The sequence below is a fragment of the Oryctolagus cuniculus genome, chromosome 18 (genome assembly GCF_964237555.1).
Source record: "Oryctolagus cuniculus chromosome 18, mOryCun1.1, whole genome shotgun sequence".
NCBI lineage: Eukaryota > Metazoa > Chordata > Mammalia > Lagomorpha > Leporidae > Oryctolagus > Oryctolagus cuniculus.
Window position 1 is genome coordinate 3,718,890 of NC_091449.1, and position 26,562 is coordinate 3,745,451.

At 71.0% G+C, this 26,562-nt stretch overlaps 2 protein-coding genes across 19 annotated transcripts; one reads left to right on the plus strand and one right to left on the minus strand.

The window, feature by feature from the left end:
* Positions 1–190: 190 nt before the first annotated feature.
* PPP1R12C (protein phosphatase 1 regulatory subunit 12C) lies at positions 191–15,478 on the plus strand. Of its 16 annotated transcripts, none has more exons than XM_070062763.1 (22): positions 193–596; positions 2,298–2,428; positions 2,506–2,624; positions 9,779–9,938; positions 11,238–11,382; positions 11,502–11,576; positions 12,261–12,334; positions 12,425–12,540; positions 12,622–12,680; positions 12,763–12,921; positions 13,033–13,100; positions 13,291–13,401; positions 13,514–13,604; positions 13,684–13,767; positions 13,839–13,899; positions 13,977–14,062; positions 14,161–14,198; positions 14,292–14,400; positions 14,481–14,585; positions 14,677–14,727; positions 14,815–14,865; positions 14,950–15,478. In XM_070062763.1, exons 1-22 carry the CDS (start codon positions 276–278, stop codon positions 15,034–15,036), a joined length of 2,301 nt encoding a protein of 766 aa, XP_069918864.1. In that variant the 5' UTR covers positions 193–275; the 3' UTR covers positions 15,037–15,478. The 16 variants fall into 16 exon arrangements, with proteins under 16 accessions (XP_069918872.1, XP_069918874.1, XP_069918875.1 ...); XM_070062761.1 differs by having other exon boundaries at positions 194–596; positions 12,401–12,540; XM_070062762.1 differs by having other exon boundaries at positions 195–596; positions 12,401–12,540; positions 13,980–14,062.
* Positions 15,479–15,873: 395 nt separating this feature from the next.
* On the minus strand, positions 15,874–24,629 carry EPS8L1 (EPS8 signaling adaptor L1). Of its 3 annotated transcripts, none has more exons than XM_070062777.1 (20): positions 24,483–24,629; positions 24,177–24,263; positions 22,892–22,932; positions 22,432–22,490; positions 22,108–22,269; positions 21,887–22,036; positions 21,554–21,636; positions 21,230–21,455; positions 20,909–21,035; positions 20,743–20,831; positions 20,561–20,635; positions 20,336–20,484; positions 19,371–19,512; positions 19,266–19,294; positions 17,887–18,001; positions 17,668–17,799; positions 17,478–17,571; positions 17,225–17,399; positions 16,901–17,033; positions 15,874–16,815 (listed from the first exon to the last, which is right to left on the minus strand). In XM_070062777.1, the coding sequence occupies exons 1-20, from the start codon at positions 24,557–24,559 to the stop codon at positions 16,705–16,707; spliced, it is 2,256 nt and encodes a 751-aa protein (XP_069918878.1). In that variant the 5' UTR covers positions 24,560–24,629; the 3' UTR covers positions 15,874–16,704. The 3 variants fall into 3 exon arrangements, with proteins under 3 accessions (XP_069918878.1, XP_069918879.1, XP_069918880.1); XM_070062778.1 differs by having other exon boundaries at positions 15,874–16,820; positions 24,483–24,628; XM_070062779.1 differs by having other exon boundaries at positions 24,450–24,534.
* Between the last annotated feature and the right edge of the window lie 1,933 nt (positions 24,630–26,562).

Here is a 26,562-nt window from a genome sequence, read left to right on the forward strand (position 1 = left end):
CTGACGGACTCGGTTTCCCAGCACGCCCCGCGGCCCAAGGCCAGTCCCCGCCCCTCAGCCGGCCAAGGGCGAGTCGCGGACTCCATTTCCCAGCGTGCCACTGCGCGGCGCCGTGACGCCAGCGAGCCGCGCGTGCGCCCAGGGCACCGGAGCGCCGCGGGGCGTTGCGGGCCGGCCGGCCGTTCCCGGCAGTTCCCGGCGGCCCCCGGGGCGGGCGGCGGGCGAGGGCTGCGGCGCCGGGCTCGCTCGCTGCCTGGCCGGCGGGCGGCGGCGCGATGTCGGGGGAGGATGGCCCGGCGGCGGGCCCGGGGGCGGCGGCGGCGGCGGCGCGCGAGCGGCGGCAGGAGCAGCTGCGGCAGTGGGGCGCGCGGGCGGGCGCCGAGCCGGGCCCCGCGGCGCGGCGCGCCCGCACCGTGCGCTTCGAGCGCGCCGCCGAGTTCCTGGCGGCCTGCGCGGGCGGCGACCTGGACGAGGCGCGCCTGATGCTGCGCGCGGCGGAGCCCGGCCCCGGCGCCCCCTCGGACCCCGCGGCGCCGCCGCCCGCCCGCGCCGTGCTGGACTCCACCAACGCCGACGGCATCAGCGCGCTGCACCAGGTGAGCGCCCGCTCCGCTCCGCTCCTGGGGCCGGGACCCCTCCCCGGGCCGCGTCCTGGCCGGGGCCGCCCGCTGCCCAGCCGGGTCCCCTCTCTGGGCGCGCTCACTCGGCTGGCTCGCCCCCGGGGGCCGCGTGGACCCTCTCCTGGGGTGCTGGCCGCCGCGCCCGGACACGGCCCTGCTTGGGTTCGGGTGGCCGAGTCGCCTCGGGGGCTTCTGCAGCCCTGTCCGGTGGCGGCCTCCGGCGGTCTTGTGTCCGGAACCAAGGCCAGCGCAGGTCCCCAGGGCGCTGGTGTGGCCTCCCCCTCGCGCCGGACCATGCAGCCCGGAGCCCGGGGCCCCGGCCTCCTCCGATAACGGCCGGGACCCCCTCCCCTTGCCCCGGGCCCCCACGGCGGGGCGCGGCGCACCTGCGGACGGAGCGTTGGCTGGTGGGGGCCCGGGCAGGGAGGGGGAAGGGCGGCTCGCCCTGCGCCCGTGGCGCGCCTCGGTGCCTCGCGATTCTCGCCCGTGCAGTGGGGCCCGCGGCCCTCCGGGGGTCGCTCCCCTCACACGGCGGCAGGGGGCGCTCTAGGGTGCTGTGCAGGGGTGGCGCCTCCCCGAGGGTCTCCCCTGGTCTCCGCTGCCCCTTCCTGCCCCGCACCCCCCAGCACGATGAGGCTCCGCCGGGGGCCGCAGGATTAGGGCCTGTGAGGGTCAGGTCACGCGGCCGCAAGCTGGGAGCCGGGTTCGGCCCGGCTCTGGGTGTGGGGTCAGCTTAGGCTTCGGCAGAGACTGGCCTGGGGTTAACTCTGGAAGTCCCCGGCCACAGGAGCAGGGGCCGGCTGGTCAGCCTGCCTGGTGTCCCTGAGACCCGGCGCTCTCTGCATCCGGGGCGCCTGCCTCGGTGGGCCCATGTGGCCGGGGAGTGCCCCCCCCCCCCCCAAGCTGCTGTGTGCAGCCGCGGCTGGTTCTGGAGCAGGAGGGGCTGGGCTGCTGGGTCTGAGGGTGGAGGCGTCTCCACCTCTCCCTGTGCTGGGCCAGGTCCATGAAAGGGAAAGGCCCGGCTCCGGCCTCGCCCCCCCCGTCGCCATGGCAACGGCGTGGAAATAAACGCAGCCCGGAGCTCGTGCCGTTCCCAGGCCGCGGCCCCCGGCCGCAGTTTCCATGACCTCATGCGCTCGGGCCTCCCCGCCTCCGTGGGGATACCGCGCCGAGTCCCCCAACTCTGATGCAGGCTCCATGGCCCCCTTCCCCCGTGCCCCCCAGAGGGGCAGCCTGCTGCCAGGGGGTGTGGGGTTACCGCGCCGAGTCCCCCCCCCTTGCTGGCTCACCGCATCCCCCTTCCCCGCCTCTCTCAGGGGGGCGGCTTGCAGCCAGGGAGGTGGGGATACCGTGCCGAGGCCCCCGCCCCCCCGCTGGCTCCCCGTGCCCCCTCACTGAGGCGGGAGTTCAGGAGAGAGTCTCGGTGAGCCGTGTGCCTGAGACCCTCGGGAGTCCTGCCCACGCCGGGGTCTCCGCTCCTGCCCTGGGAAGCCGGCCCCAGGGAGGAGGACTGGGCCTGGTCGTCGGCCAGCAGGTGGCGCCTGTGGGCTGGGCCGACCCCACACTTGGGCAGAGGCTCCCGCGGGGCCGGCTGCCTCCTGGCCCTGGTGTCTCGGCGTCTGCGCTTCTCTGCCCGGGCCCCGCAGGCTGAGGTCCAGGGCCCTGTCCCCGCCCCAGGCCTGCATCGACGAGAACCTGGAGGTGGTGCGCTTCCTGGTGGAGCAGGGGGCCACCGTGAACCAGGCAGACAACGAGGGCTGGACGCCTCTGCACGTGGCCGCCTCCTGCGGCTACCTGGACATCGCCAGGTGAGGCTGGGCAGGCCGGCGGGCTGCTGGGGCCAGGCCGGGACCCGCTGCCCTGCCCTGACCTGCCCCGCCCCCAGGTACCTGCTGAGCCACGGGGCCGACATCGCCGCCGTCAACAGTGACGGGGACCTGCCCCTGGACCTGGCCGAGTCGGACGCCATGGAGGGGCTGCTCAAGGCGGAGGTCGCCCGCCGAGGTGCGCGGGCCTGGGGGGCAGGGGCGCCCTGCAGGGGTGGTGGGGGGCAGGGGCTGGTCCCGGTCCTGAGCCCGGCCCTGGCAGCCAAGCTTCCATGCCGCAAGCCACTCGCTGCTGGGGTGTGAGTGTGGTGTGTGCACACGCGTGTGTCAGTGTGCATGTGTGGTGTATGTGTGCATCGTGTGACGTGCACGTGTGTGGTGTTTGTGTGAGCGTGTAGGGTGTCTGCGTGCTGTCTGCGTGTGTGTGAGTGTGGAGTCCTTTGTGCCGTGGTCTGTTGGAAGGCGTCTGGCTGCCCTGGGGGCTCCCGCCTCTCGGCCAGCGTGGCCGTGTCTGGGGGCTCCCGCCTCTGGGCCAGCGTGGCCGTGTCTGGGGGCTCCTGCCTCTGGGCCAGCGTGGCCGTGTCTGGGGGCTCCCACTCTCGGCCAGTGTGGCCGTGTCTGGGGGCTCCTGCCTCTGGGCCAGTGTGGCCGTGTCTGGGGGCTCCTGCCTCTGGGCCAGCGTGGCCGTGTCTGGGGGCTCCCGCCTCTGGGCCAGCGTGGCCGTGTCTGGGGGCTCCTGCCTCTGGGCCAGCGTGGCCGTGTCTGGGGGCTCCCACTCTCGGCCAGTGTGGCCGTGTCTGGGGGCTCCCGCCTCTGGGCCAGTGTGGCCGTGTCTGGGGGCTCCTGCCTCTGGGCCAGCGTGGCCGTGTCTGGGGGCTCCCACTTCTTGGCCAGCGTGGCCGTGTCTGGGGGCCCTCGCCTCTTGGCCAGCGTGGCCGTGTCTGGGGGCTCCCACTTCTTGGCCAGTGTGGCCGTGTCTGGGGGCTCCTGCCTCTGGGCCAGCGTGGCCGTGTCTGGGGGCTCCCGCCTCTGGGCCAGTGTGGCCGTGGCGTGTCGGGGCTCCCACTCTGGGCCAGCGTGGCCGTGGCATGTCTGGGGGCTCCCACTCTGGGCCAGCGTGGCCGTGTCTGGCTGTGTCCCCGAGGCTGGAAGACGTGAGCTGTGCTGCTAGAGTTCAGCTGTCATTTATGTCAGAAAAGCCAGGGAGACGGAGCTCCCGGGTGCCCCAGCTGCCAGGGCCCTGCAGGGTCTCCACGCGTGTTGTGAGACAGCTCCCCATGCCTCAGCTCAGTGAGGACCCTGGGGGTGGGGCTGTCAGTGTGGACCCTGGGGGCGGGGCTGTCAGTGTGAGCCCTGGGGGCGGGGCTGTCAGTGTGAGCCCTGGGGGCGGGGCTGTCAGTGTGGACCCTGGGGGCGGGGCTGTCAGTGAGGACCCTGGGGGCGGGCTGTCAGTGTGAGCCCTGGGGGCGGGGCTGTCAGTGTGAGCCCTGGGGGTGGGGCTGTCAGTGTGAGCCCTGGGGGCGGGGCTGTCAGTGTGGACCCTGGGGGCGGGGCTGTCAGTGTGGACCCTGGGGGCGGGGCTGTCAGTGAGGACCCTGGGGGCGGGGCTGTCAGTGAGGACCCTGGGGGCGGGGCTGTCAGTGTGAGCCCTGGGGGTGGGGCTGTCAGTGTGAGCCCTGGAGGTGGGGCTGTCAGTGTGGACCCTGGGGGCGGGGCTGTCAGTGTGAGCCCTGGGGGTGGGGCTGTCAGTGTGGACCCTGGGGGCGGGGCTGTCAGTGAGGACCCTGGGGGCGGGGCTGTCAGTGAGGACCCTGGGGGCGGGGCTGTCAGTGTGAGCCCTGGGGGTGGGGCTGTCAGTGTGAGCCCTGGGGGCGGGGCTGTCAGTGTGGACCCTGGGGGCGGGGCTGTCAGTGTGAGCCCTGGGGGCGGGGCTGTCAGTGTGAGCCCTGGGGGCGGGGCTGTCAGTGTGGACCCTGGGGGCGGGGCTGTCAGTGAGGACCCTGGGGGCGGGCTGTCAGTGTGAGCCCTGGGGGCGGGGCTGTCAGTGTGAGCCCTGGGGGTGGGGCTGTCAGTGTGAGCCCTGGGGGCGGGGCTGTCAGTGTGAGCCCTGGGGGTGGGGCTGTCAGTGTGGACCCTGGGGGCGGGGCTGTCAGTGAGGACCCTGGGGGCGGGGCTGTCAGTGAGGACCCTGGGGGCGGGGCTGTCAGTGTGAGCCCTGGGGGTGGGGCTGTCAGTGTGAGCCCTGGAGGTGGGGCTGTCAGTGTGAGCCCTGAGGGAGGGGCTGTCAGTGTGGACCCTGGGGGCGGGCTGTCAGTGTGAGCCCTGGGGGCGGGGCTGTCAGTGTGAGCCCTGGGAGCGGGCTGTCAGTGTGAGCCCTGGGGGTGGGGCTGTCAGTGAGGACCCTGGGGGCGGGGCTGTCAGTGTGAGCCCTGGGGGTGGGGCTGTCAGTGTGAGCCCTGAGGGAGGGGCTGTCAGTGTGGACCCTGGAGGCCGGCTGTCAGTGTGGACCCTGGACCCTGGGGGCGGGGCTGTCAGTGTGAGCCCTGGGGGCGGGGCTGTCAGTGTGAGCCCTGGGGGCGGGGCTGTCAGTGTGGACCCTGGATCCTGGGGATGGGGCTGTCAGTGTGAGCCCTGGGGGCGGGGCTGTCAGTGTGAGCCCTGGGGGCGGGGCTGTCAGTGAGGACCCTGGATCCTGGGGATGGGGCTGTCAGTGTGAGCCCTGGAGGCGGGGCTGTCAGTGTGGACCCTGGGGGCCGGGCTGTCAGTCCTTGGTGCTGCTGACCTTGGCTTGGCTCAGGGTGGCCTGGGGGCTGCACTGAAGTTCCTCCTCTCCAGCGGCCTTGTGGGCTGGGGGCGGGGCCTGGTGGCTGGATGCCAGGCGGAGACAGGAGCTGCCCAGTGTCTGAAGGGTGATGGGTCCAGTGGCAGGTGGAATGTTACTCAGCCTTGAAAGGGGTGGGCCTGGGGCATCGGGCTCAGTGGAACAGGCCGGTCCCGCTCCGGGTTCTGCAGCACCAGGCCCTGGAGCCGCCGCCCCCATGGGACAGAGCGGAGCGCTGGGGAGGGGCCTGGCAGTTGAGCAGATTCCAGCTTCCAGGAGGAAAAGGATCTGGAGATGGGGGACAGCAGTGAGACCGCCGGGTGCCGCTGCACCTGAAGTGTTGTGATGGGAGCGTTCCTGTGTGCGTCTGTAGGAGCGCAGAGAGGGGAGAGAGAGCGCCCTCCGTGCGCGGTGCACTTCCCCACATGGCTGCGGGTGCCCTGGCTGGAGCCCGGCGTCCCCCACGCGGGACATCGCCTGCCGCTTCCCAGGGTGCGCCTGAGCGGAAGCTGTGTCGGACGCGGGGCACGGCTTGAACCCAGCATGGGGCTGTGGGCCACGGCCGCGGCCTGAACCCAGCATGGGGCTGTGGGCCACAGCCTGAACCCAGCACGGGGCTGTGGGCCATGGGCCACGGCCTGAACCCAGCACGGGGCTGTAGGCCGTGGGCCACGGCCTGAACCCAGCACGGGGCTGTGGGCCGTGGGCCACGGGCTGAACCCAGCACGGGGCTGTGGGCCGTGGGCCACAGCCTGAACCCAGCACGGGGCTGTGGGCCGTGGGCCACGGCCTGAACCCAGCACGGGGCTGTGGGCCACGGCCTGAACCCAGCACGGGGCTGTGGGCCGTGGGCCACGGCCTGAACCCAGCACGGGGCTGTGGGCCGTGGGCCACGGGCTGAACCCAGCACGGGGCTGTGGGCCGTGGGCCACGGGCTGAACCCAGCACGGGGCTGTGGGCCGTGGGCCGTGGGCCGTGGGCCGTGGGCTGTGGGCCACGGGCCACGGGCCACGGCCACTCCCTGACGTGCAGCCCGGCGGGGCTCCGGCAGGAACAGGCGCCCTGCAGACTGAACCGTGGCCGGCTCCTGGCGTGGGCTGGTCCAGGGTTGGGCCCTAGAACGAGAGCCCAGGGGCCCCAGCCGCGGTCGCTGGTGTCCGCTGGTCTCCCGTCCGTCCTGAATGTCGGGGTTCTGGGTTCCCCCAGATGTGTCAGGGTCACTTCCCAGTCCCTCCTGCCCAGCCCCATGGTCCCAGCAGGCCAGAGAGGGTGGTGAGCCCTGGACTGGGTGTCCCTGGGACCTCCGTAACCACTCCGTCGCCTGGCGTGCTTGTAGAGGGACTGGCCCACAGCCTGGCTCCGGGGACAGCCTGTGCCACAGGTTCAGCCGAGCTCCTCCCCGAGAACCTGCCTGAGAGGAGGAACCTGGGGCGAGATGGGCTGGAGCCAGCGTCCTGCAGGGTCTGTTCCGGGAGCCGCAGCCAGCTGTGGCGTAGCACCTGTGACGCCGGCACCCGGGGGGGCAGCAGCGCAAGTCCCGGCTGCCCACTTCCCAACCAGCTTCCTGCTCGTGCTCCTGGGGAGGAGGGGGGGTGGCCCAGCTGCTTGGGCTCCTGCACCCATGTGGGAGACCGGATTTGGGTCCTGGCTCCAGCCTGGCCCAGCCCTGGCCGTCCTGGGCGCTTGGGGATGAACCAGTGAGCAGTAGATTTCTGTCTCAGCCTTTGAGATAAGAATGGAGAGAAAATGCTGCTGCTGGCCTCAGCCTTCCAGGATTGCACGCCGACAGGATGCGGGTGGTGGGGACAGTCAGAGTGCCTGCTCCCTGGGCTCCGGCTCCGTACCTGATCACCGTGCGCTTAGCTGAGCTGTGGCACCAGCGCCTGGAGCACTGAGCGGTGCTGACCTCTGAGGTGGCGGAGGGGTGGGTCCCGGGTCCCCAGTCCCCAGTATTGTCCCCACTGTCGCTGGGACTGCTGCAGCCTGGGCCTGGGACACCCAGAGACACAGAGTGCCCTGTGGCCACCAGGTGGCGCCAAACACAAGGCCAGGAGTGCTCCGTTGTTCCAAGCCTGTTCTCGGCTCCCGCCGTGCTGAGGGCTGAAGCTGTGTGCGCAGGGGTGCGTGACGGCGGAGGGCTGAAGCTGTGTGTGTGCAGGGGTGCCTGACGGCGGAGGGCTGAAGCTGTGTGCGCAGGGGTGTGTGACGGCGGAGGGCTGAAGCTGTGTGCACAGGGGTGCCTGACGGCGGAGGGCTGAAGCTGTGTGTGTGCAGGGGTGCCTGACGGCGGAGGGCTGAAGCTGTGTGTGTGCAGGGGTGCATGACGGCGGAGGGCTGAAGCTGTGTGCGCAGGGGTGTGTGACGGCAGAGGGCTGAAGCTGTGTGTGTGAGGGGTGCGTGATGCAGGGCCGTGACCGGTGGCCTGGGTGGGAGGGGCACACGCGGGCCTTGTGCTGGCTCCAGTGTGTTTTTGTTTTGCCTTTTTTTTTTTTTTGCTTTTTCTTTCAGGGTTTTTTTTTTTTTTTTAATTTAGTAAATATAAATTTCCAAAGTACAGTCTATGGATTACAGTGGCTTCCCTCCCCCCCTCATTTTGCTTTTAATTAAAACATTTTTTAAAAATATTTACTTATTTGGGGTTAGCACTGTGGCACAGCGGGTTAACACCCTGGCCTGAAGCGCTGGTATCCCATATGGGCACCGGTTCTAGTCCTGGCTGCTCCACTTCCCATCCAGCTCTCTGCTATGGCCTGGGAAAGCAGTGGAAGATGGTCCAAGTCCTTGGGCCCCTGCACCCGCGTGGGAGACCCAGAAGAAACTCCTGGCTCCCGGCTTCGGATCAGTGCTGCTTCAGACGTTGAGGCCAATTGGGGAGTGAACCATCGGATGGAAGACCTCTCTCTCTCTCTCTCTCTCTGCCTCTCCTCTCTCTGTGTAACTCTCACTTTCAAATAAATAAATAAATCTTTAAAAAAAGGAAGAAGTTAAAGTGAGGGCACTAGATGGGTCCTAATCTAATCTAAAAATATTTACTTATTAGAAAGGCAGAGTTACAGAGAGAGAGAGCGAGGGAGAGAGGTCTTCCATCCGCTGGTTCACTCCTCGAGTGGCCGCAATGGCTGGAGCTGTGCTGATCCGAAGCCTGGAGCCAGGAGCTTCTTCCAGGTCTCCCATGTGGGCCTTCCCAGGCCATAGCAGGGAGCTGGATGGGAAGTGGAGCAGCTGGGACTCGAACCAGTGCCCATATGGGATGCCGGCCTTGCAGGCGGTGGCTTTATCTGCTACGCCACAGCGCCGGCCCAAAAACATTCTTTATGTACTTAAAACGGCAGAGACAGAGGTGGGTGGGAAGGGATTTCCCGCGTTCTGGCTCACTCCCCAGATCCTGCGGCAGCCAGGGCTGGGCCGGCTGAGGGCAGGAGCCTGGCGCTCCGTCCAGGTCTCCCCCGTGTCAGGTCTGGCGCCTGGGCTGCTCCACTCCTACCCCAGGCGCACTGGCAGGGGGCTGGGTGGAACTGGCGCTCGTAGGCGTGAGTGCTGCTCCGTCCGGCCCCGAGTCTGACTCTGCCCGAGTGTGGGCCCGGGGTTCCTCGCCCACAGCCCCAGTGGTGCAGCAGTGTGCATTCTGAGAAGTGCAAATCAACAGGTAACCCAATGTATCAAAAATATCATCTTTTTGGTGTGTAATTAGCGCAAATAAACAAACAATTCGGGGCATTGCACCTTCTTGTGTTCCGGGTTTGAAACCCCAGGTGCATTTCCCCTTACAACAGCTGCAGGTCAGGTGCGTAGCAGGTGCACGTGGCTGCTGGCTGATGTGTCAGGCAGGTCTAGACAGCACTGGGGTGCGCGTGAGAACCGTCCCCGGGGAGCACGAAGCGGCTCGAGAAGGCCAGTGCCCCTACCTGGGAGCTGAGAGCACACCGGGGCACAGGCGTCCCGGGCCAGCGCTGTGCCGGCGCGGTGAAGTCCCCCACAGGCCCCGGCCTGCGTCCCTGCTGCTCATGTCCAGCTGTTGGCTGGCCGCCTGGGAAAGCAGCAGGAGCTGGCCCTAGTGCTGGGCCTTGCACCCCGTGGGAGACCGGGATGGGACCCCTGCTTCTGCCTGGCCTGGCGCTGGCTGTTGTGGCCGCCTGCGGAGCGAACCAGCAGATGGCAGCTCTCCCCCTACTTCCTCCCTCGTTAACTCTTTCCAAATAAAGAAATAAACCTTCAAAAGCGCAGTGACAGCCATTTGTGGGGGGGCTCCTGGCCCCGTGCGCCCGTCACCCGTCAGTCACCGCAGCACATCCGTTGGGTCATGTGGGGGGCGGGCTGGGCGCCTGTGACAGTGACGTTGGGGAGTGGCGAGTCCCTGGCAGAAATGGACGGACGGCTCCATTTCTTCCGCCCCCAGCGATGACGGACACTTGGGGGAGAGGGGCTGGGCTGCAGCCACGGCAGGCGGCGCCCTGGGTGTTCCAGGCCGTGGGTGGGAGCCGACCCTGGCCCCTTTGCTCTGCTGCCCCCAGGAGTGGACGTGGAGGCGGCCAAGCGGGCCGAGGAGGAGCTGCTGCTGCGGGACACGAGGTGCTGGCTGGACGGGGGCGCCATGCCCGAGGCCCGGCATCCCCGCACCGGGGCCTCCGCCCTGCACGTGGCAGCCGCCAAGGGCTACATCGAGGTGATGAGGTGAGCGCTCCCTCCTCGCCTCACGGGGGATAGCGCTTCCTGCACCCGCGCCGCGTCTTACCCGGGAGTTGTCTAAACTGCAGCCGCAGTTCACAACAGGATTCTCTTTGTTGCTGTATTTGATTTATTTAAAGGCACAGTAACAGAGAGGGACAGAGCTGTGTGCATTCCATCTGCCGGTCACTCCCCAGATGGCTGCCCTGGCCAGCCTGGAGCCTGGAGCTCCCTCCCGGTCTCCCACGTGGGTGCAGGGCCCAACCAGGGCCGTTGGCGGGCAGGCGCTCAGGTCGGAAGCAGAGCAGCCGGGGCTGGGACTGTGGCAGGCGGTGCTGGCCCCAGTGGGGTTCTCTGGTCACGGCCACACTGTGGCGTGCGTGGGTCCTGCTCCTGGTGTTTGCGGAGGTCACCTTGTGCCCGGCGCAGGGCCCCGGTCCCCCGATGCTCCCGTGGTCCGTGGGTCGCCGTGAGAGGTGTGCTGCCCCCACCCGGCAGCTCTGAGTTTGTCACGCATGCAGAGGCCAGCAGCCCTTGTTGAGGCATCGTGCTGCGTGCTCCCCTCCCGTCTGGCCGGTTCCCATCCTTTGCCCGTGCGGTCACACTGTCCAGCAGGTGTCCTCGGTGAGGTCCCCAGATGGCCGGGTGGGGCGCTAGCTGCCCTGCGCCTCGTCCCCCAGCCCAGCTTGGTCCTGCGTCTTGCCCACTGGGCCTCGTTGGTCACCAGGCGTGGCTGCTTCACCTCCTGCTTGGCCAGGGCGAGGGCCCGGTGCAGCCGGCCACGCCTCGGCAGCGAAGGCCCTGGCCACCTGGGAGGGGCTGCAGTTCAGGGAGGGCGGCCTCCCTCCGCTGCTGCGTTCCCGGCAGCCTGCGTGGCGGGGAGGCCTCGGCGAGCTCTGGCAACCAGGGCAGGGCGGGCACGAGCAGGCACATGGGGTCAGGTGGCTGTGAGGAGCCCTGGGGGAGGCCATGTCCCCCCAAGCTGGGCTGGGAGACTTGTGTCTCAGAGCGGTGAGTGGGCGGCTCTGCCCTCGGGGCCGGCGTTTGGAGTCCTTATCCTGCGCTGGGGGCATCTGCCTACTGCCCCACGCCACCCACGCAGTGCCGAGTGCAGCCCCCGGCTCTGACCACTGGGATGCTGGTGATGTCCTGGGTGACCTGCTGCTGAGGGGCGCCTTGGGCCCCTGCCAGGCTGGGGGGCAGCCCCAGAGGGGACGGGGGGGGCTGGGCAGTGTCCGTGCCCGCGGTGACAAGCGGCGCCTCGGCCGATACTGACCACTGACCCCGAGCCTTCCCGGCCCCCAGGTTGCTCCTCCAGGCTGGCTATGACCCAGAGCTCCGGGACGGCGATGGCTGGACCCCCCTGCACGCCGCGGCCCACTGGGGCGTGGAGGACGCGTGCCGCCTGCTGGCGGAGCACGGCGGGGGCATGGACTCGCTGACCCATGCGGTGAGGGCACTGACTCGCTGACCCACATTGGGGGGGAGGGTGGCGGGGGCACAGACTCGCTGACCCTCGCGGGGAGGGCGTGGCCCCCACACTCCCCTCATCTGCTACTCCCACCCCAGGGGCAGCGGCCCTGTGACCTGGCTGATGAGGACGTGCTGAGCCTGTTGGAGGAGCTGGCCCGGAAGCAGGAGGATGTGAGTCGGGCCCAGCCCCAGCCCCACTGGAGAGCTGTGGGCGGGGCACGTGGCGGGTGCCACGGGTGTCTGCTCCCCAGCCCAGGCAGGGCCAGGACATACCTTGCTGGGACAGGGCCCAGCCCCAGCCCCACTGGAGAGCCGTGGGCGGGGCACGTGGCGGGTGCCACGGGTGTCTGCTCCCCAGCCCAGGCAGGGCCAGGACATACCTTGCTGGGACAGGGCCCAGCCCCAGCCCCACTGGAGAGCCGTGGGTGGGGCACGTGGTGGGGGTGACAGGTGCCACAGGTGTCTGCTCCCCCCCAGGACACACCTTGCTGGGGAGTCAGCGCAGGGGTGAGGGTGTGGGCTCCGGCCAGATGCCAGGCAGGGAGGGTGGCCTCAGTCCTGTCGGGGCTCCGCCGTGCTCGGGAAGCTGCACCCAGCCCCACGTGGCGCGGGCTGTGCCTCAGTGGGTGCCGGAGAGGAGCCAGCAGGAGGCTGGGAGGGGCCAGGGCCTGTGAGACCAACGCCCCTGGGCGGCGGAAAGGCCCCGGGTGAGGCCAGAGGCTTCTCAGGTGTGCGGGGCTGCACATGGCCACTCGGGGGCGTTGGAGGAGCCCACACGGGCGTCGGGGGCCCGGCGTGGGGCAGTTGAGGCGCCCGCACCTGTGCTGACCGCGCCCATCTGGCCCCTCTTTGCAGCTTCGGAACCAAAAGGAGGCCTCTCAGGGCCGGGGCCAAGAGCCGCAGGTGCCGTCCGGCGGCAAGCACAGAAGGTAGGGGGCCCGCGGCTGGGGGGCGCCGTCTCCCCGGGCCTGGACCCAGCACCCCCTCCCTCACAGGAGCTCCGTGTGCCGTCTGAGCAGCCGGGAGAAAACCTCTCTGCAGGACCTGTCCAAGGAGCGCAGGCCCGGCGCGGCGGGCACGCGCCCCCTGCGGGACGAGGAGGAGGGAGAGGAGGAGGGAGAGGAGGGCCCCGCAGGTGAGGGCGGGTGCGGGGCTGGGCTGCGCCGCGCGCTGTGGGAGGCAGCATGCGTGTTCTGACCGCCGACCCCTGCCGCAGAGCCCAGAGCCCTGAACGGAGTGTCCTCGCCGCCGCCCTGCAGCCCCCGGAGCCGCGCGGTGAGTGTGGGGCCTGCGGGGCCCCAGGGTGGGCTCGGCTGCCCTTCCGTGTCCCCCGGGGCTGAGGCTTTCTGCTCCCCAGGCTCCCGAGGACACCCCCTTCTCCCGGCGCTTTGGCCTCCAGAAGACAGAGAGCTCGGGGGCCCTGGGCCCCCCAGAACGGCGTGGGGCTGGGGAAGCCCCCGGAGCCGGGCTGCGGCGCTCGGCCTCCTCCTCGGGGCTGGAGGCGGCGTGCATGCGGGTGAGTGGGTGAGTGGGTGAGTGGGTGTGTGGGTGTGGGTGAGGCCGAGCCGGCGGTGCCGCCCAGCCCCCGGCGGCCGGGCTGACAACCCTCCCTGTGCTCTCCCTGCAGGCCAGCCCGCCCCCTCGGGCCAGGGTCACCCCGAACGCCTCCCGGGCGGAGCCGGAGCCCGCTGCGCCGTGAGTACCCCTGACTGCTCCCCTCTGGTCCCCTCTGTCACAAGCGGACGCTGGGTGAAGCCCAGCCGCCCGCTGCCCTCTGCTGTCCCGCATGGGCTTTGTTCCTCCTCCGGGCTCCCAGGCCCACCCCCACCCTGTCTCCTCGCAGCGCTGCCCCGCGCCCCGTTCCTTAACGAACGAACTCGCGCAGGTCTGAGGTCGCCAAGCCGCCCCCTCCCTCGGATGACGCCGCTGCCCCCCCCAGGACGCAGGAGCCCGGGGCTCCTGCAGCGCCCACGGCCGACCCCAGGGACCGGCGGAGGTGAGGCCAGGTGGGAAGCTGCCGGCTCCCCCACGGGAAGGGGCTGCGAGCCTGGCCCGGACGGGACGGGCCGGGGTCCGGGTCTGGAGCCTGAGGCTGGCGCCTCCCTCAGGTCCTACCAGATGCCGGTGCGGGACGAGGAGTCCGAGTCCCAGCGGAAAGCGCGCTCCCGCCTCATGCGCCAGTCCCGGAGGTCCACGCAGGTGTGCGGGGTGGGCTGGGCCGAGGGGCTGCGCCCGGGCCCTGCGCGCACGTCCCCCCCTGACCGCCCTTCCCCGCCAGGGCGTGACGCTGACCGACTTGAAGGAGGCCGAGAAGGTGGCGGGGAGGACCCCGGAGCCCGGGCAGCCGGCCCCGCAGAGCCTGGTGAGAGGGTCAGGAGGGGCGGCGGGCGGCGCATGGCTCCGGGCCCCCTGACGCCCCGCCCCTCCCCACAGGACCCTTCCCGGAGGCCCCGGGTCCCCGGCCTGGAGAACTCGGAGGGCCCTGCCCAGAGAGGTGAGGGCCGCCACGGGTGTCCTGGGTGCCGGGGGTCCCTTCCCGGGTGTCTGGGCTGACCCCTGCCCCTCCCCCAGCAGAGGCGCCCGACGGGCAGGGACAGGGGCCCCGGGCGGCCAGGGAGCACCGCAGGGTCGCCAAGGAGCGGCGGGGCCCGGCCGAGGTGAGGCGCTCCGGGGGTCCGGGCTGGTGCCGGGGTGGGCCTCACGGGCGGGCAGGCCGCACCCCCTCCCACCCAGCTGAAGCCCCCTCTGCCTGCAGGGAGAGGAGGCGGAGCCCACTGACAGCCCCGGGTGCAGGTACGAGGCGGCTCCGGGGCGCCGGGCGGGGGTCGGGCCTTTCGGTGGGGCGGCACCCGCGCAGTGCACCGACGCGTGCCGGCCCCCACGCAGCTCCCCTGACGGCGGTCCTGCAGCTCGCAGTCCGCCCCCGCAGCCAGACCTCAGCCCGGGCCCGCAGCCGGAGGCGGAGCCTCGCGAGTCGGACGTGGGCTTTCGGAAGGTGCGGCCCCCGGCGCGGCCCCCCGCCCCGCCCCCGCGGGCCTCGGGCTGGCCTGACCCTGTGCCCCGCTCGTGCCCTAGCTGTACGCGGCGCTGCGCAGGGAGAACGAGCGGCTCCGCGAGGCCCTCACCGAGACCACGCTGCGGCTGGCGCAGCTCAAGGTGGAGCTGGAGCGGGCCACGCAGGTGTGGCGGCGGGGCCGGGGCCGGGGCCGGGGGCGGGGCTCCGGGCGAGCCGGCAGCCGGGGCCAAGCGCGCTCTGCTCTGCCCTCCCCAGAGACAGGAGCGCTTTGCCGAGAGGCCTGCCCTCGTGGAGCTGGAGAGATTCGTGAGTAGGGCGGCCGCGTCCCTGGGGGCTGGGCCGGGGGCCCCTGACCTGCCCTCCCCTCGGTCTCACCGTGCCCCGTGCCCGCAGGAGCGCAGGGCCCTGGAGCGCAAGGCCGCCGAGCTGGAGGAGGAGCTGAAGGTGGGCGCTCCGGCGCTGGGGGATGCCGGGTGGCCGGGGCTCGGCCTGCCCAGGCCCGCCCGGCTGACCTGTGCGTCCCCCCAGGCCCTGTCCGACCTCCGGGCTGACAACCAGCGGCTCAAAGACGAGAACGCGGCGCTGATCCGCGTCATCAGCAAGCTCTCCAAGTGACTCGGGAGGACTCGCCACGCCCGTATTATACAGCTGCTTCTGCCACACGCACCCTCCCCGCGTGAGCACGAGTGACAGGGCTCCGGGGACGCGGAAAGCCATAGCCTCGCCTCGGGACCTGTGGGCTGGGCAGGGGTGTCCGAGCGGGGCCCCAGCTGGACTTGGGACCAGGAAGGGCGGGGCTCAGTCCTCAGGACCAGAGGGGCTGCCCCGGGGCCCCCACCTCACGTGTGCCGGCACCGGCGCCCCTCCCCCAGCAGGGATCCAGAATGTGCCAAGAGCCCTGGCCGCGGCCGGGGCTGTATATGGGGTCCATGTGCAATAGGGAGGGCCGTCTTCTATTTTTGCTGCCCCCTCCCCGCTCTCGCCTGGGGCAGGGGGAGAAGGTATTTTCGAGACAAAGCACAGGCACCACAAATAAAAGTCGTGAAGTTGCCACTCAGACTGCACAGGTGCGGGGGCGGGGCCAAGGCCACAGGCCACGCCCACAGGGTCCCAGGCCGGGGAGGGGAGGGCCTACGGGGCCAGTTTCAGGCTGGGGAGACTTGGGGTGACACGTGGCAGGCCGCTCCAGCCCCACTGGTGGCAGTGAGGGGGCTGGGCAGGAGCTGTGTCTCGATGGCATTTGTTCATTCATTCACTGATTCATCATGGCTGGGCCTGGCCTCCTGGACAGGTTCTGGCTGCCTGCTGGTCTCCCAGGAGAGGACCATGGGGGAGGCGCAGTCCAGCTGTAGCGCTGGGGGGGAGGGGGAGGGGGGAGGGGAGGCTCTGGAGGGGAGCGCCCTGGGCAGGTGAGGCGGGTGCTGGCGGCGGCGGATGTGAAACGAGACCACGGACGGTTTCAGCGCTGTATTGAGCGGATGGGGCAGGGGGTGGGGGACGGGGCACCGCCGTGGAGGTGGTGAGAGGGGTCGGGTCTGGAACTGCAGCCGTGGCCAGCCGCCAGGGTGCAGGCCGAGACCACGGGCATTCCCGTGTGCAGCCCGGGTAGTGGAGGTTTCTGGTTCCTGTGTTGAGAACGAGGGGTGGGAGAGCAGCCGGCCCTTCCCTGGAGTCCCCAGGCGGGGGCTTGCCTGTTTACCCCGAGGGCCCTGGGGACCAGGAAGTCTTTGGAGGCATAAGGCCTGGTTCCTGAGGGTGGGCAGGGGCACCCCTGGGGGCGGAGCTGTGCCTGCCCGGACTCAGCCTGAGGGGTGGGGCTGCGAGGGCAGGTGCCCCAGCTGGCACCCTCGCAGCCCCAGGGGATACGTGGGGGGCTTGCGGGAGGGAGGAGGGGCTTCGTGGATTTCTAGCCGGGGCGGCTCACAAAGGGAGCAGCAGGTGCCGGCAGAGCAGCCTGGGGCTGGGCGGGAGAGGTGGGTGGGGGGCTTCACGGGGAAGGGAAGGGAAGCCCCGGGCTGGAGGACACTGCTGGCCGGCTCAGGGGGCCCCGCAGCGTGGAGGAGGCGGCAGGGGAGACCACAGCGGCCCCCTCCGAGAGGGCGGGCAGGGGGCAAAGACGTCGCGCCGCCGCCGAGGAGCTGTCCATAGCGCGCCCTGTCACTCCCACCCGCGCGAGGGCGCGGCGGCCAGGACTGTCCGTCCGGTCTGCCCCCAGGGTGGGGAGGCCCGGGCCTCCGACCTTCGACAGGGATCCTGCAGTCCGCGCTCCCCGGGCTTGCGTGGTCACCTCTCGCAGCGCGGGCTGAGAAAGCTCAAATGACCTCCGAGTCCACCTCGCCATCCACCTTCTTTTTTTGCTTCTGCATCACTGCTTCCAGCTCCGACGGCTTCGCCCTGTCCTGAAGGGGGGACGGCGGTCAGCCCGCCGGGTCCGGCCCCGTGCGGTCGGGCGGGGGGGCGAGGAGCAGCCCGGGCTCACCTCGAGCAGCGCGCGCTGCACCGTGACCTGGCTGTACACGCGCACCCCCTCCTCGGGGCTCGCGGCCCGCAGCTCCTCCTTCTGCAGCGAGAAAAGCTGCGCGCCGGTCAGCGTCCCCAGCGCTTCCACGGTCCTGGGCGAGGGCGGCAGGGAGGGGGTGCTCAGGCCTGTCCGCGGGTCCGCGCTCCAGAGCGCCCGCCCTCCAGGGAGTAGGGCCGCATCCCGCTGTGGGGGCGGGGCTTTCCGGGGCCCCAGCCAGTGGCTGGGACAGCATGCCAATCAGTTTTGGGCAAATCCCAGCCCTGCGGTGACTGTCCCACTCACCCCGCGCTGAAGCCCTTGGCCTGCAACCAGGCGCGGACCTCGGCGGCGTCCGACCGCGGGCTGAGCTGCTGCTCGGCGGCGCGGGGCCCCGGGGCGGTGCGGCTGGGGCCCGGGCGGCCCTGGGCCAGGCGCGCCTGCAGCTCCTCGTGGACGCTGAGCATCTGGGAGAACCTCTCTGCGGGCGGGAGGCGCGCGCGCTCAGGCCCGGCGGGTGCTCAGGCCAGGGGGCTCCCCGGGGGAGGTGTCCACTCACCCTTCTCGCTGGCGTCCAAGTTGTCCAGGCTGTCGCAGCTGTTCCAGCGCGGGCGGGCAGGAGCCGGGGCCCGCGGGGCGGGGGGCGCGCTGTCCTGTGGGGGCCAATCTTGAGTCCTGGCCCTCACACCTCCCACCCACCCATACCCCAGACCTCCGAGCTGCAGACCCCCAGGCCCTGCCTGGCTCACCAGGGGCGGGGCCGGGGGCTGGCCGCTGTCCCCGCCCGGCCCGGGGTGGGGGGTCAGGATGTTATAAGGCACGTATCCCTCCTGCCCCCGGGGGTCCCGGACCTTCCACCACTTGCGCCGGTCATCCAGGACCTGGATGTGGAGTGGAGCGGGCTGAGAGGCGGGGTCTGCGGTGGGGGCTGGCCGGCTGCGGCCCCTCCCCCTCCCCGCCCGGCTGACCTGGAGCACGTCCCCCTGCTGGATGGACAGCTCGCTGCCATTGCGGGCCTGGAAGTCGTAGGCACACAGGACCCACCGCCCCGCGGGCTCGGCTTCCTGCTCGGGATCCTGGTGGCTGGGGTGGGGGGAGGGGAAGTGGCAGGTGAGGGGTGGGGCGGCCCGGCTGCTGTCCCTGCAGCTGGGGCGGCTTCTGTGAGCTGGGGTTACGGCGGAGCGGGCGGAGCGGGGGCCGGGTTAATAGTGTTAACAGGGTCTGAGATCTGAGCAGCACCACCGCGCCTGCGAGGAGAAGACATGGCCACTTCCCCTTGGAGAGAGGAGGAAGGCCCCTGCCCCAGAGTGGAGAGGGAGAGAGAGGGAGAGAGGCCGTGTGCAGGGCTGGGCCGGGAGGCGGGTGTGCCTGTGCCCTGACTGCTCCCCGTGAGGGCTGCTGCAGAGCCCTGAGCTCCGAGGCTCCCCACCCCGCCCCCCAAAGACCCCCGCCCGTCTCCATTCCTGCAGCCTGGGGAGCCGAGGGAGGGGGACAGGGACAGGCTTGGCCACACCGGGCCCCAGGCAGCCTGAGCAGGGAGCTGCTCCCACCGCAGGCCACTGGGCCGAGCAGAAGCCGGGAGCCTGGCGCCCAGTGTCGGGGAGCGCAGAGGAGCAGGCTGGGCCTTCCACGGCACCAGGCAGCAGGCCAAAGCCCTGCCCCCAACAAGAGGGACCTCAGCCCGGTCAGGCCTACCTGCGCAGGAGAGAGGGGGGGTCTTCAGGGCCGCGGCGCCCCCTGTGTGGGGCCGGCAGCTCCCTGCACGCTGTCCCTGCTGAGATGCCTACCCAGGCCCCTGGGTCTCCCTAAGCCTGGCTGCTCTGTGGCCTTCTCACCCCCCTTGCTTCCCACCTCTCTGCCCTGCTAGTCCGAGGACCCCAGAGCTCGCGACCCAGCCGGCCCACAGCCTGGGAGCGCTGGGGATGTGGGGCCCGGTCCCTGCCTCCGCCGGAGCCCCAGCAGCCGGGTCTCGACCCTCTGCAGCCTCCCAGTGGCCTCCCGGCCTCGCCTCCGCCTGTGCTCACCCTCCCGAAGCTTGACCCCCGCCCCCACCCCAGTGAGCTGTCCTTTAAAACCCACCCCTGCCCCTGTCCTGCGACCCCCTGAGCTCCGTCCTCTCAGACTACCCAACCCCAGCCCCTTCCTCCTGGGCCCCCCATAAGTTGGGGCCCCGCTCCCACCCTCCCGACCCCGCCCCCCGCCCCTGGCCCCGGCCCCGCCCCAGTTCCTCACCACCTCACCCACCTGAGCCGGGCCGCGCGGACCGAAGGGAAAGAGAGGGAGGAGGGGGCGGCGTGAGCACCGGCCCTCCCCCCGACGCCCCCCTCCCGCCTGCCCGGGCACTCACCCGTTGACAGCGGCCCTGGGGGCGCTTTGCTGCGGGGAGCGAGAGGGGCGCGGGTCAGGCGGGGAGACAGCCCGCTGGCCGCGCGCCCGGGAGCCCCGGCCTCACCTGCCGGCGCCGCCGCTCGTGCCGCAGCTGCCTCTCCACCGGGTCCTCCCAGGCGCGGCCCTGCGGGTCGGCGGCCGGGGGCTCCCAGCCGCTGCAGAACTCGGGGCTGTACGGGGGTCCCTCCTCCGGGGGCAGCTCCAGCCTGCGCCGGGGCGGGGGCGCTCAGGGCCGCGGCCCCCCCTTCGCAAGCTCCGCCCCGGCCCCTGGCTCCGCCCATTCCGTCGAGCCCCGCCTCTTACCCGAGGCAGCGGGTTCGGTCTGAAGCCTCCCCTTTCTACCTCTGCTTTCCCTGCGGTCGGATCTCAGTGCTGGTGCCGAGTCCGGGGCGCTCCGGCTTTCCTTAGCCACGCCCTCCCGGCAAGCTCGCCTCTGCCGCTCCCGCCCGGGCCCCGCCTGCTCCCAGTCACCACGCCCCTCGTCCCCTGCTCCTCCAATCACCGCGCCCCGCCTGCTCCCCAGTCGCCACGCCTCCCGCCTCCCCGCCCCTCCTACCCCCAGTCACCACGCCCCCCGCCTCCCCGCCCCTCCTGCTCCCCAGTCACTACGCCCCGCCTCTCGGCCCGCCTACCTCCCTGTCACCACGCCCCCCGCCTCCCCGCCCCTCCTACCCCCAGTCACCATGCCCCCCGCCTCTCCTACCCCCAGTCACCACGCCCCCCGCCTCCCCGCCCCTCTTACCCCCAATCACCATGCCCCCCCGCCTCTCCTACCCCCAGTCACCATGCCCCCCGCCTCCCCGCCCCTCCTACCCCCAGTCACCACGCCCCCCGCCTCTCCTACCCCCAGTCACCATGCCCCCTGCCTCCCCACCCCTCCTACCCCCAGTCACCACGCCCCCCCGCCTCCCCACCCCCAGTCACCACGCCCCCCGCCTCCCCGCCCCTCCTGCTCCCAGTCACTACGCCCCGCCTCTCGGCCCCGCCTGCCTCCCTGTCACCACGCCACACCTCCAGGCCGACCCTCACCCCGGGCGGGTCCACGCGTCCCCGAGCGAGGTCCAGAGCGCGTGTTCACGCGGAGTGACGTTGTCGCGCAGCAGCGCCACCGCCTCGGACGTCAGGTGCGGCCTGCGCACGCCGCTCGCGAGCTCGGGGCCGCCCGACGTGTCTACGATCTGCCGGGGCACAGCGGTCAGCCCCCTCCTCGCCGGCGCTTGCCGCAGGGCCCCGGGGCGCCCGGGCCGGGCTCACCATCTGCAGCGGCCCGAACAGGAAGTGCAGCAGCTCCGCCGAGGACGGGTTGGCGATGTGGCCGCGCAGCCGGGCCTGGGGAGGGGGTCCGGTCAGCGCCGCGCGCGCCAGCCCGCGCCCCTGCCCCGCGATCCCGGTCCCCCAGCCCCGCGCCCCTGCCCCTAATCCCCGCCCCCGCTCACCAGCAGGCTGAAGGCGTACTTGATCTTCTGCAGCACCGCCGCGTACTCGGCCTCCGTGGGCGGCCTGGCCCGCAGCGTCAGCAGGCCCTCTGCGCGGGGACCGGGGTCAGCGCGGGCCGGCCGCAGAGGCCCCGCGGGGAGGGGACCCGGCGGGGGCGCCCCTTACCCCCGGACGCGCGCCGCCGGGTCCTGCGGCCGCGCTCGCGGTGCTCCAGCACGCGGGCCGCCTCGGCGGACTTCTGCAGCCGCGCCACAAAGCTCTCCACGTCGTCGAACACGTGGTTGAGGATGTCCTGGGAGGCGGCGGCGGCCTGAGTCCCGACCCCGGCCGCCGACCCCAGAGAGGCCAGCCTGGGGCTCCCCTGCCCGCCGGCCGGACAAGGCCCCGCCCCCAGAACGAAGCTCCACCCCGCAGCCGGAGTCCGGCCCCGCCCCTCCCTCGACAGCCGTCTGGCCCCTCCCCTCGGCGGCAGGCCCCGCCCCTCACCACTTCGCGCTCGGCCTGCAGAGACGCCAGGTCGGGACCCCTGGGGTGGTCAGTGGGGCCGGGTGCCTGCGCCTCCTCCGCCTCGGGGATGGGCCCCTCCCGGGGTCGCGCGCGCTCCACGGCCGGCCCCGCCGCGCTGACCACGGCGCGCACCGACGGGCGGCGCTGCAGGGGCGGGGTCTCGGCGGCGGGCGCGGGTCCGCGCTGCAGCTCCTCCTGGGTGGCCCTGCGGAGGGCAGTGGGGAGGCTGAGGCTGCGACCCGGGGCGCTCCGTGAGACCCCGGCCACGCTCTGCCCGCCCCTGCCCACGGCGCGGACCCTCACCTGAGCGCCGCCGCCCTGCGCTCCCCGCGGCCCGAGCGGAAATTCTGCAGAGCGCCCTGGATGTCCTCTCGGATCAGCTCCGCCTGCCAATCACGCCGTCAGGCCCCGCCCCAGCCCCGCCCTATCCACCCCTGCTGGATAGCCCGAGGCCCTGGACCCCGGAAGGCCCTAGCCCCAGGACTCACGCCCCCCACTCTCCATGGGTGCCAGGACCCCACCACGGACCCCCAGTGCGGCCGCCTCCCCCGCCCTCCCTCGCCCCAGGACTCACGCCCCCCGCCCACCACGCAGGCCCCGCCCGTCGCGGGAGGCCCCGCCCCGCAGGCCGCTCACCCCGAGGCGCAGGCCCTGGAAGAAGTGCACGTCGGGCTGCGCGCGCTCGGGCTCCTGGCACACCAGCAGCAGCAGCGCGCGGCCGCGGCCCGGCGGCGTCACGGCGTCGCAGCGCAGCACGGCGCCCAGCGGGTACGACTCCAGCTCCTCCTGCGGGGCAGCGCGACTCAGCCCCGGCCGGCCCCGGGGTCCCCCCGCCCCTGGCGCTCCCCGCGCGGCACCTTGGAGACCGGGTCGAGCAGCGCCACGTGGCCGGGGGACACCCGCAGCAGCATCTCCTGCGCCCAGACGCGGCCCTGGCTGTCCATGGCGGCCAGCTTCCTCGCGGCGTCCTCCACCGTGTGCACGCCGTCCTCCTCCCCCAGGCAGAAGGTCACCAGGTGCTGGAACCAGAGAGCGCCGTGCCTCCTCCAGGAAGGCCTCCGACGGCCAGCGCGCATCCGAGTCCCGCAAGCACGGCCACGTGCCGTCGGGGCAGAGCAAGCGCTGTGTGCGGCCGGGGTATCCCCACTCCCCCAGGGCAGTCCCCCGGGGCACGGACTCACATTGACCAGGTACTGGGACACGTCGGCCATGACCACCGTGGAGTACCGCTTCCTCTGCTCTGTGGGGAGACGCGGTGAACCCCGGAGTGCAGCCCCACCTCCTCCCTCAGACCGGAGTGCAGCCCCACCTCCTCCCTCAGACCGGGGTGCAGGCCCCACCACCTCCCTCAGACCCAGGGATCCAGGCCCCCAGCCCCTCCTCCCTCAGACCCAGGGGTCCAGGCCCCAGCCCCTCCTCCCTCAGACCAGGAGTCCAGGCCCCAGCCCCTCCTCCCTCAGACCCAGGGGTCCAGGCCCAGCCCCTCCTCCCTCAGACCAGGAGTCCAGGCCCAGCCCCTCCTCCCTCAGACCCAGGGGTCTAGGCCCCTCCCTCCTCCCTCAGACCCAGGGTTCAGCCCCAGCCCCCTCCCCCAGCCCTGAATTCTAGTCGGGGGCCTGGGGCTCCCTCCGCTCCACTCACCATAGATGGACTTGGCACTCGGCTTGGGGGCGGCCTCTGGGCTGGGGAAGGGGGAGAGGGGGGAGGGGGCTGTGGGCGCCTCAGAGAGCGGCCGCGCCTGCGTGGTGGGGGCAGTGGGCGGCGCGGAGCGCAGGGCCAGAGCAGGGTTTTGAGAAGACAGGTGCGGTGGGTGCTGCGTGGTGCCAGGGGGCAAGGGCTCCGCTGTCGCACTGACCTGGGCGGGGCCCCGGGGCTGCCCCGCCCACCTGCGTGAACCCCGGGGGCCGCCCCCTCCTCGCCTGCGTGGATCCCGGGGCCGCCCCCGCCCCGCCCTCACTGGTCCCCGGGGCTGCCCTGCCTCGTCCATGCTGGACCCCAGGGCTGCCCCTGCCCGGTCCTTGCTGACCCCAGCTGCCCCTTGCCCCACCCTGGCAGCAGACTTTGTCTCTCCTCTGGGAGCTGGCACCCCCAGATGGGTTAGGGGCCAGGTGCACCTGCGACCCAGGGGAGGCGTTCTCTGGGGTCTCTGTCCCCCTCCTCCCGGCCATGCGAGGGCCAGCACACGGTGGGCACTGAATGACTGTGAATGCGACAGGGCCTGTCAGGGGCCTCTCCTCCCACCCTAAAGGCCAGGGTCTCCCAGACAGATCTTTCTGTGGTCCCCCCTTCCCCAGCGGCCCAGAGCTCAGGCACGGGCAGCGGCTCCGTGCCTGGGAAGCCCTTTTAGCCCAACTCCTCTCCCAGCCCTGGTCCTGCCCGGCAGGATTTGACCGTGGTGGGGCTGGCGCTCTCCCGTGAGCTGCGTGCACAAGACCAGGCTCGCTAGAAACAATCCCGAAAAAAAAAATACCAGGGAACTTCAAAAGCTGCTTGGATTTCGAAACATTTCGCACCCAAGGAAGCTCATCTTGTCATTCCATTTTTCCATGCGCTCTTCCGCGTGCCCTGGTGTTTGGTAACCAGGGGACAACAGCCGCGGCTGCAGTGCCCCTGAGCCCGGCACCTGCCGCCTGGGAGAACTGACGGCTGCACGGGCAGGACCCTGGCAAGCTCTGGAGGCTGCCCCTGGTTCACAGGGTGGGGGGACCGGCAGAGGTCAGCCCCCTGCTGACCACCAGCCCCCTAATTTGCTGCCAGGTCTGTCTGTCTGCTCCGGAGCCAGAGCTCCTGGCCACGGGTGCTGGGCGAGCAGGGAGGTGGCCCGGCTTCCTCCTCGGTGTCCACACTCCCTCAGCCAGGGCCACAGCCCGGCTGCCCTGAACAGGATCTGCGGAGTGGGGGAGGGGAGGTGGCAGGGGGCACTTACCCAGTAGGGGTGCTCATGGCGCTGAGAGGGGGGGGCTCCTGCCACCTGCAGACGCTCTGGGAACTGGCAAGGATGTGAGGACCGGACCTGGGGGCGGGGGCCAGTGAGCCTCGGCCGGGCCCCTCCACCCTCAGACCCAGGAATCTGGACCCCAGCCCCTCCTCCCTCAGACCCAGGGGTTCAGGCCCTAGACCCAGGAATCTGGACCCCAGCCCCTCCTCCCCCAGGCCCAGGGGCCCAGCCAGCCCCCAGCCCCCTCCTCTCCTGGCCGACCTCCTCACCGGCCCCGTCAGGCTCTGTGCTCACCTGTTCCCAGCTCTCGGGTCCCTTCCAGGCCGCCGGCCCCTCCTTCCAGCTCCCTCCCTGGGCGGCCGCCTCCGCATACCTGAGCGCTCACCTGGCCTGGGGGCGGGGCCGGGAGAGACCCAGGAGAGGGCTGGGGCAGCCGGAAAGCTTAATGGAAAGCTTAATGGACTCCGGTGTGACAACAATGGGTGGGGAACACAGCCGTCGCGGGGCGGGACACCCCTGATCCCACATGGGGTCCCCCTGGGGGAGGCGGGGTTCCTCTCCATGGTGTGTGTGTGTGGGGGGTGGTCCCATTTCACAGATGAGGCCCAGGAGGGTTTGGGAATTTACCCAGGGTCGCCCCCTCCCCGCCTGTCCTCTGCCCAGCTCCGGCCACCCCCGACTGACCTGGAGCCCACCTGGCCTCCTCAGTGGCCTCCCCGCCCCTCCCCCCTCTCCAGTCTCAGCATGGGACCCTGAGCTCAGACCTCCAGGTGAAGCCGTGGGCGGGCGTCTGGCACAGCTGCCCCCTCCCCGCCCCAGGGCCTTTGCACTGCCGTGGTCTCTGCTGACAGTGGTGCTCCCGCTGATGGCCCCCTGGCTTCCCCCAGCCGGTGGACACCTAAACGCCGGCTTCTCGGAGCGGCTCTGGCACGTGGTGCCGGCATGCGTGTGACTGCTCCATTGCTTCACCTGACCCACGTCAACTCCACGGACTGGGCTGAGTGAGCCTGGACCCGGGTCGGTGAGAGCAGGACAGGGCCACCGCCCGGCAGGTGCGGCTTGGAGTCCTGGCTTTGCCGCTTCGCGACTCTGGCGCTGCTTACTGAGTGACTGCGTCTTCTTAGGTTTTACGTATGTGTTTACTGAGACATTGGTGTGAAAGGCAGTTAGAGAGAGAGAGGTCTTCCATCTGCTGGTTCACTCCCCAAATGGCTGCAACAGCCTGGGCTGGGCGGATCCAAAGCCAGGAGCCAGGGGCTTCCTCCAGGTCTCCTATGCAGGTGCAGGGGCCCAAGGACCTGGGCCATCTTCCACTGCTTTCCCAGGCCACAGCAGAGAGCTGGATCGGAAGTGGAGCAGCTGGGACTAGAACCCATGTCCCAGTACTAACGTCACAGGGAGGGGCTTAACTCGCCACTCCGCAACGCCAGCTTCTGTTGTATCTTCTTGTATCCTGCTTGGTTACTCTTGCCAGTGCATTGTAAGTGTGTGTGTGTGTGTGTGTGTGTGTGTGTGAGAGAGAGAGAGAGAGAGAGAGAGAGCGAGCGCACTGACATTCTACGAAGCGGGTCCAGTTACCCCCAGTTATCACAGATGGGAGACTGAGGCACCTACAGGCTAAGTAGTTCGTGCACAGCTACAGAGCCAGCATCTGTAGGGTCTGGGCGCCCCTGCGCCACACCACCCACGCCCTGGCTGCTCCGACCCCGACGCTGTCCCTACCCGGCTGTGTGGCCCTGGGCAACTTACTGAACCCCTCTGTGCTGCAGGTCCCCAGAGGGGGACGACGCTGGGAGGGTGGGGTCTTGGGAGCGTCTAGGACACAGCCTGGCAGAGAGCAAAGTGAGGACAGAGCCCCGAGCGGGACACTGAGGGCCCTGCGGAAGCCCCCAGCAAGCTGCGGAGCGGGCAGGGCAGGCTTCCTGGAGGAGGAGGGTAGGCTCGGCCCAACCTGAAGGGCAGGTCGGACAGCCCAAGTGGCCTAAGGAGGAGCCAGGTTCTGGGGAGGGCGCCGCCCAGCGGGGGAGTGGGCTGCGGGCTGGGGTGGCCTCTGGGGAGCAGCACGCAGGCAGGGGCCGCCCCGCGCTGCCCTCTCCTGTCCTGGACAGTTTGTGAGCTTGGCTGGGCCGGAGCTCGAGGGGGGAGCCCATCCCCCTTGCCTCACTGACCCTGCGGAGGCCGGTCACCATGGTCTGGGCTGTGACCTGGACACAGACTGGGAAGGGCCCAGACCCCTTAGTCAGCAGAGGGCGTGGACAAGGCAGCCGTGTGTGTGTGTGTGTGTGTGTGTGTGTGTGTGTGTGAGGGGGCTGCACTCTGCTCTGAGAGAGGAGGGGCCCTGGGTCTGAGCCAGGAGGGCTGGCCCTGGACCCCT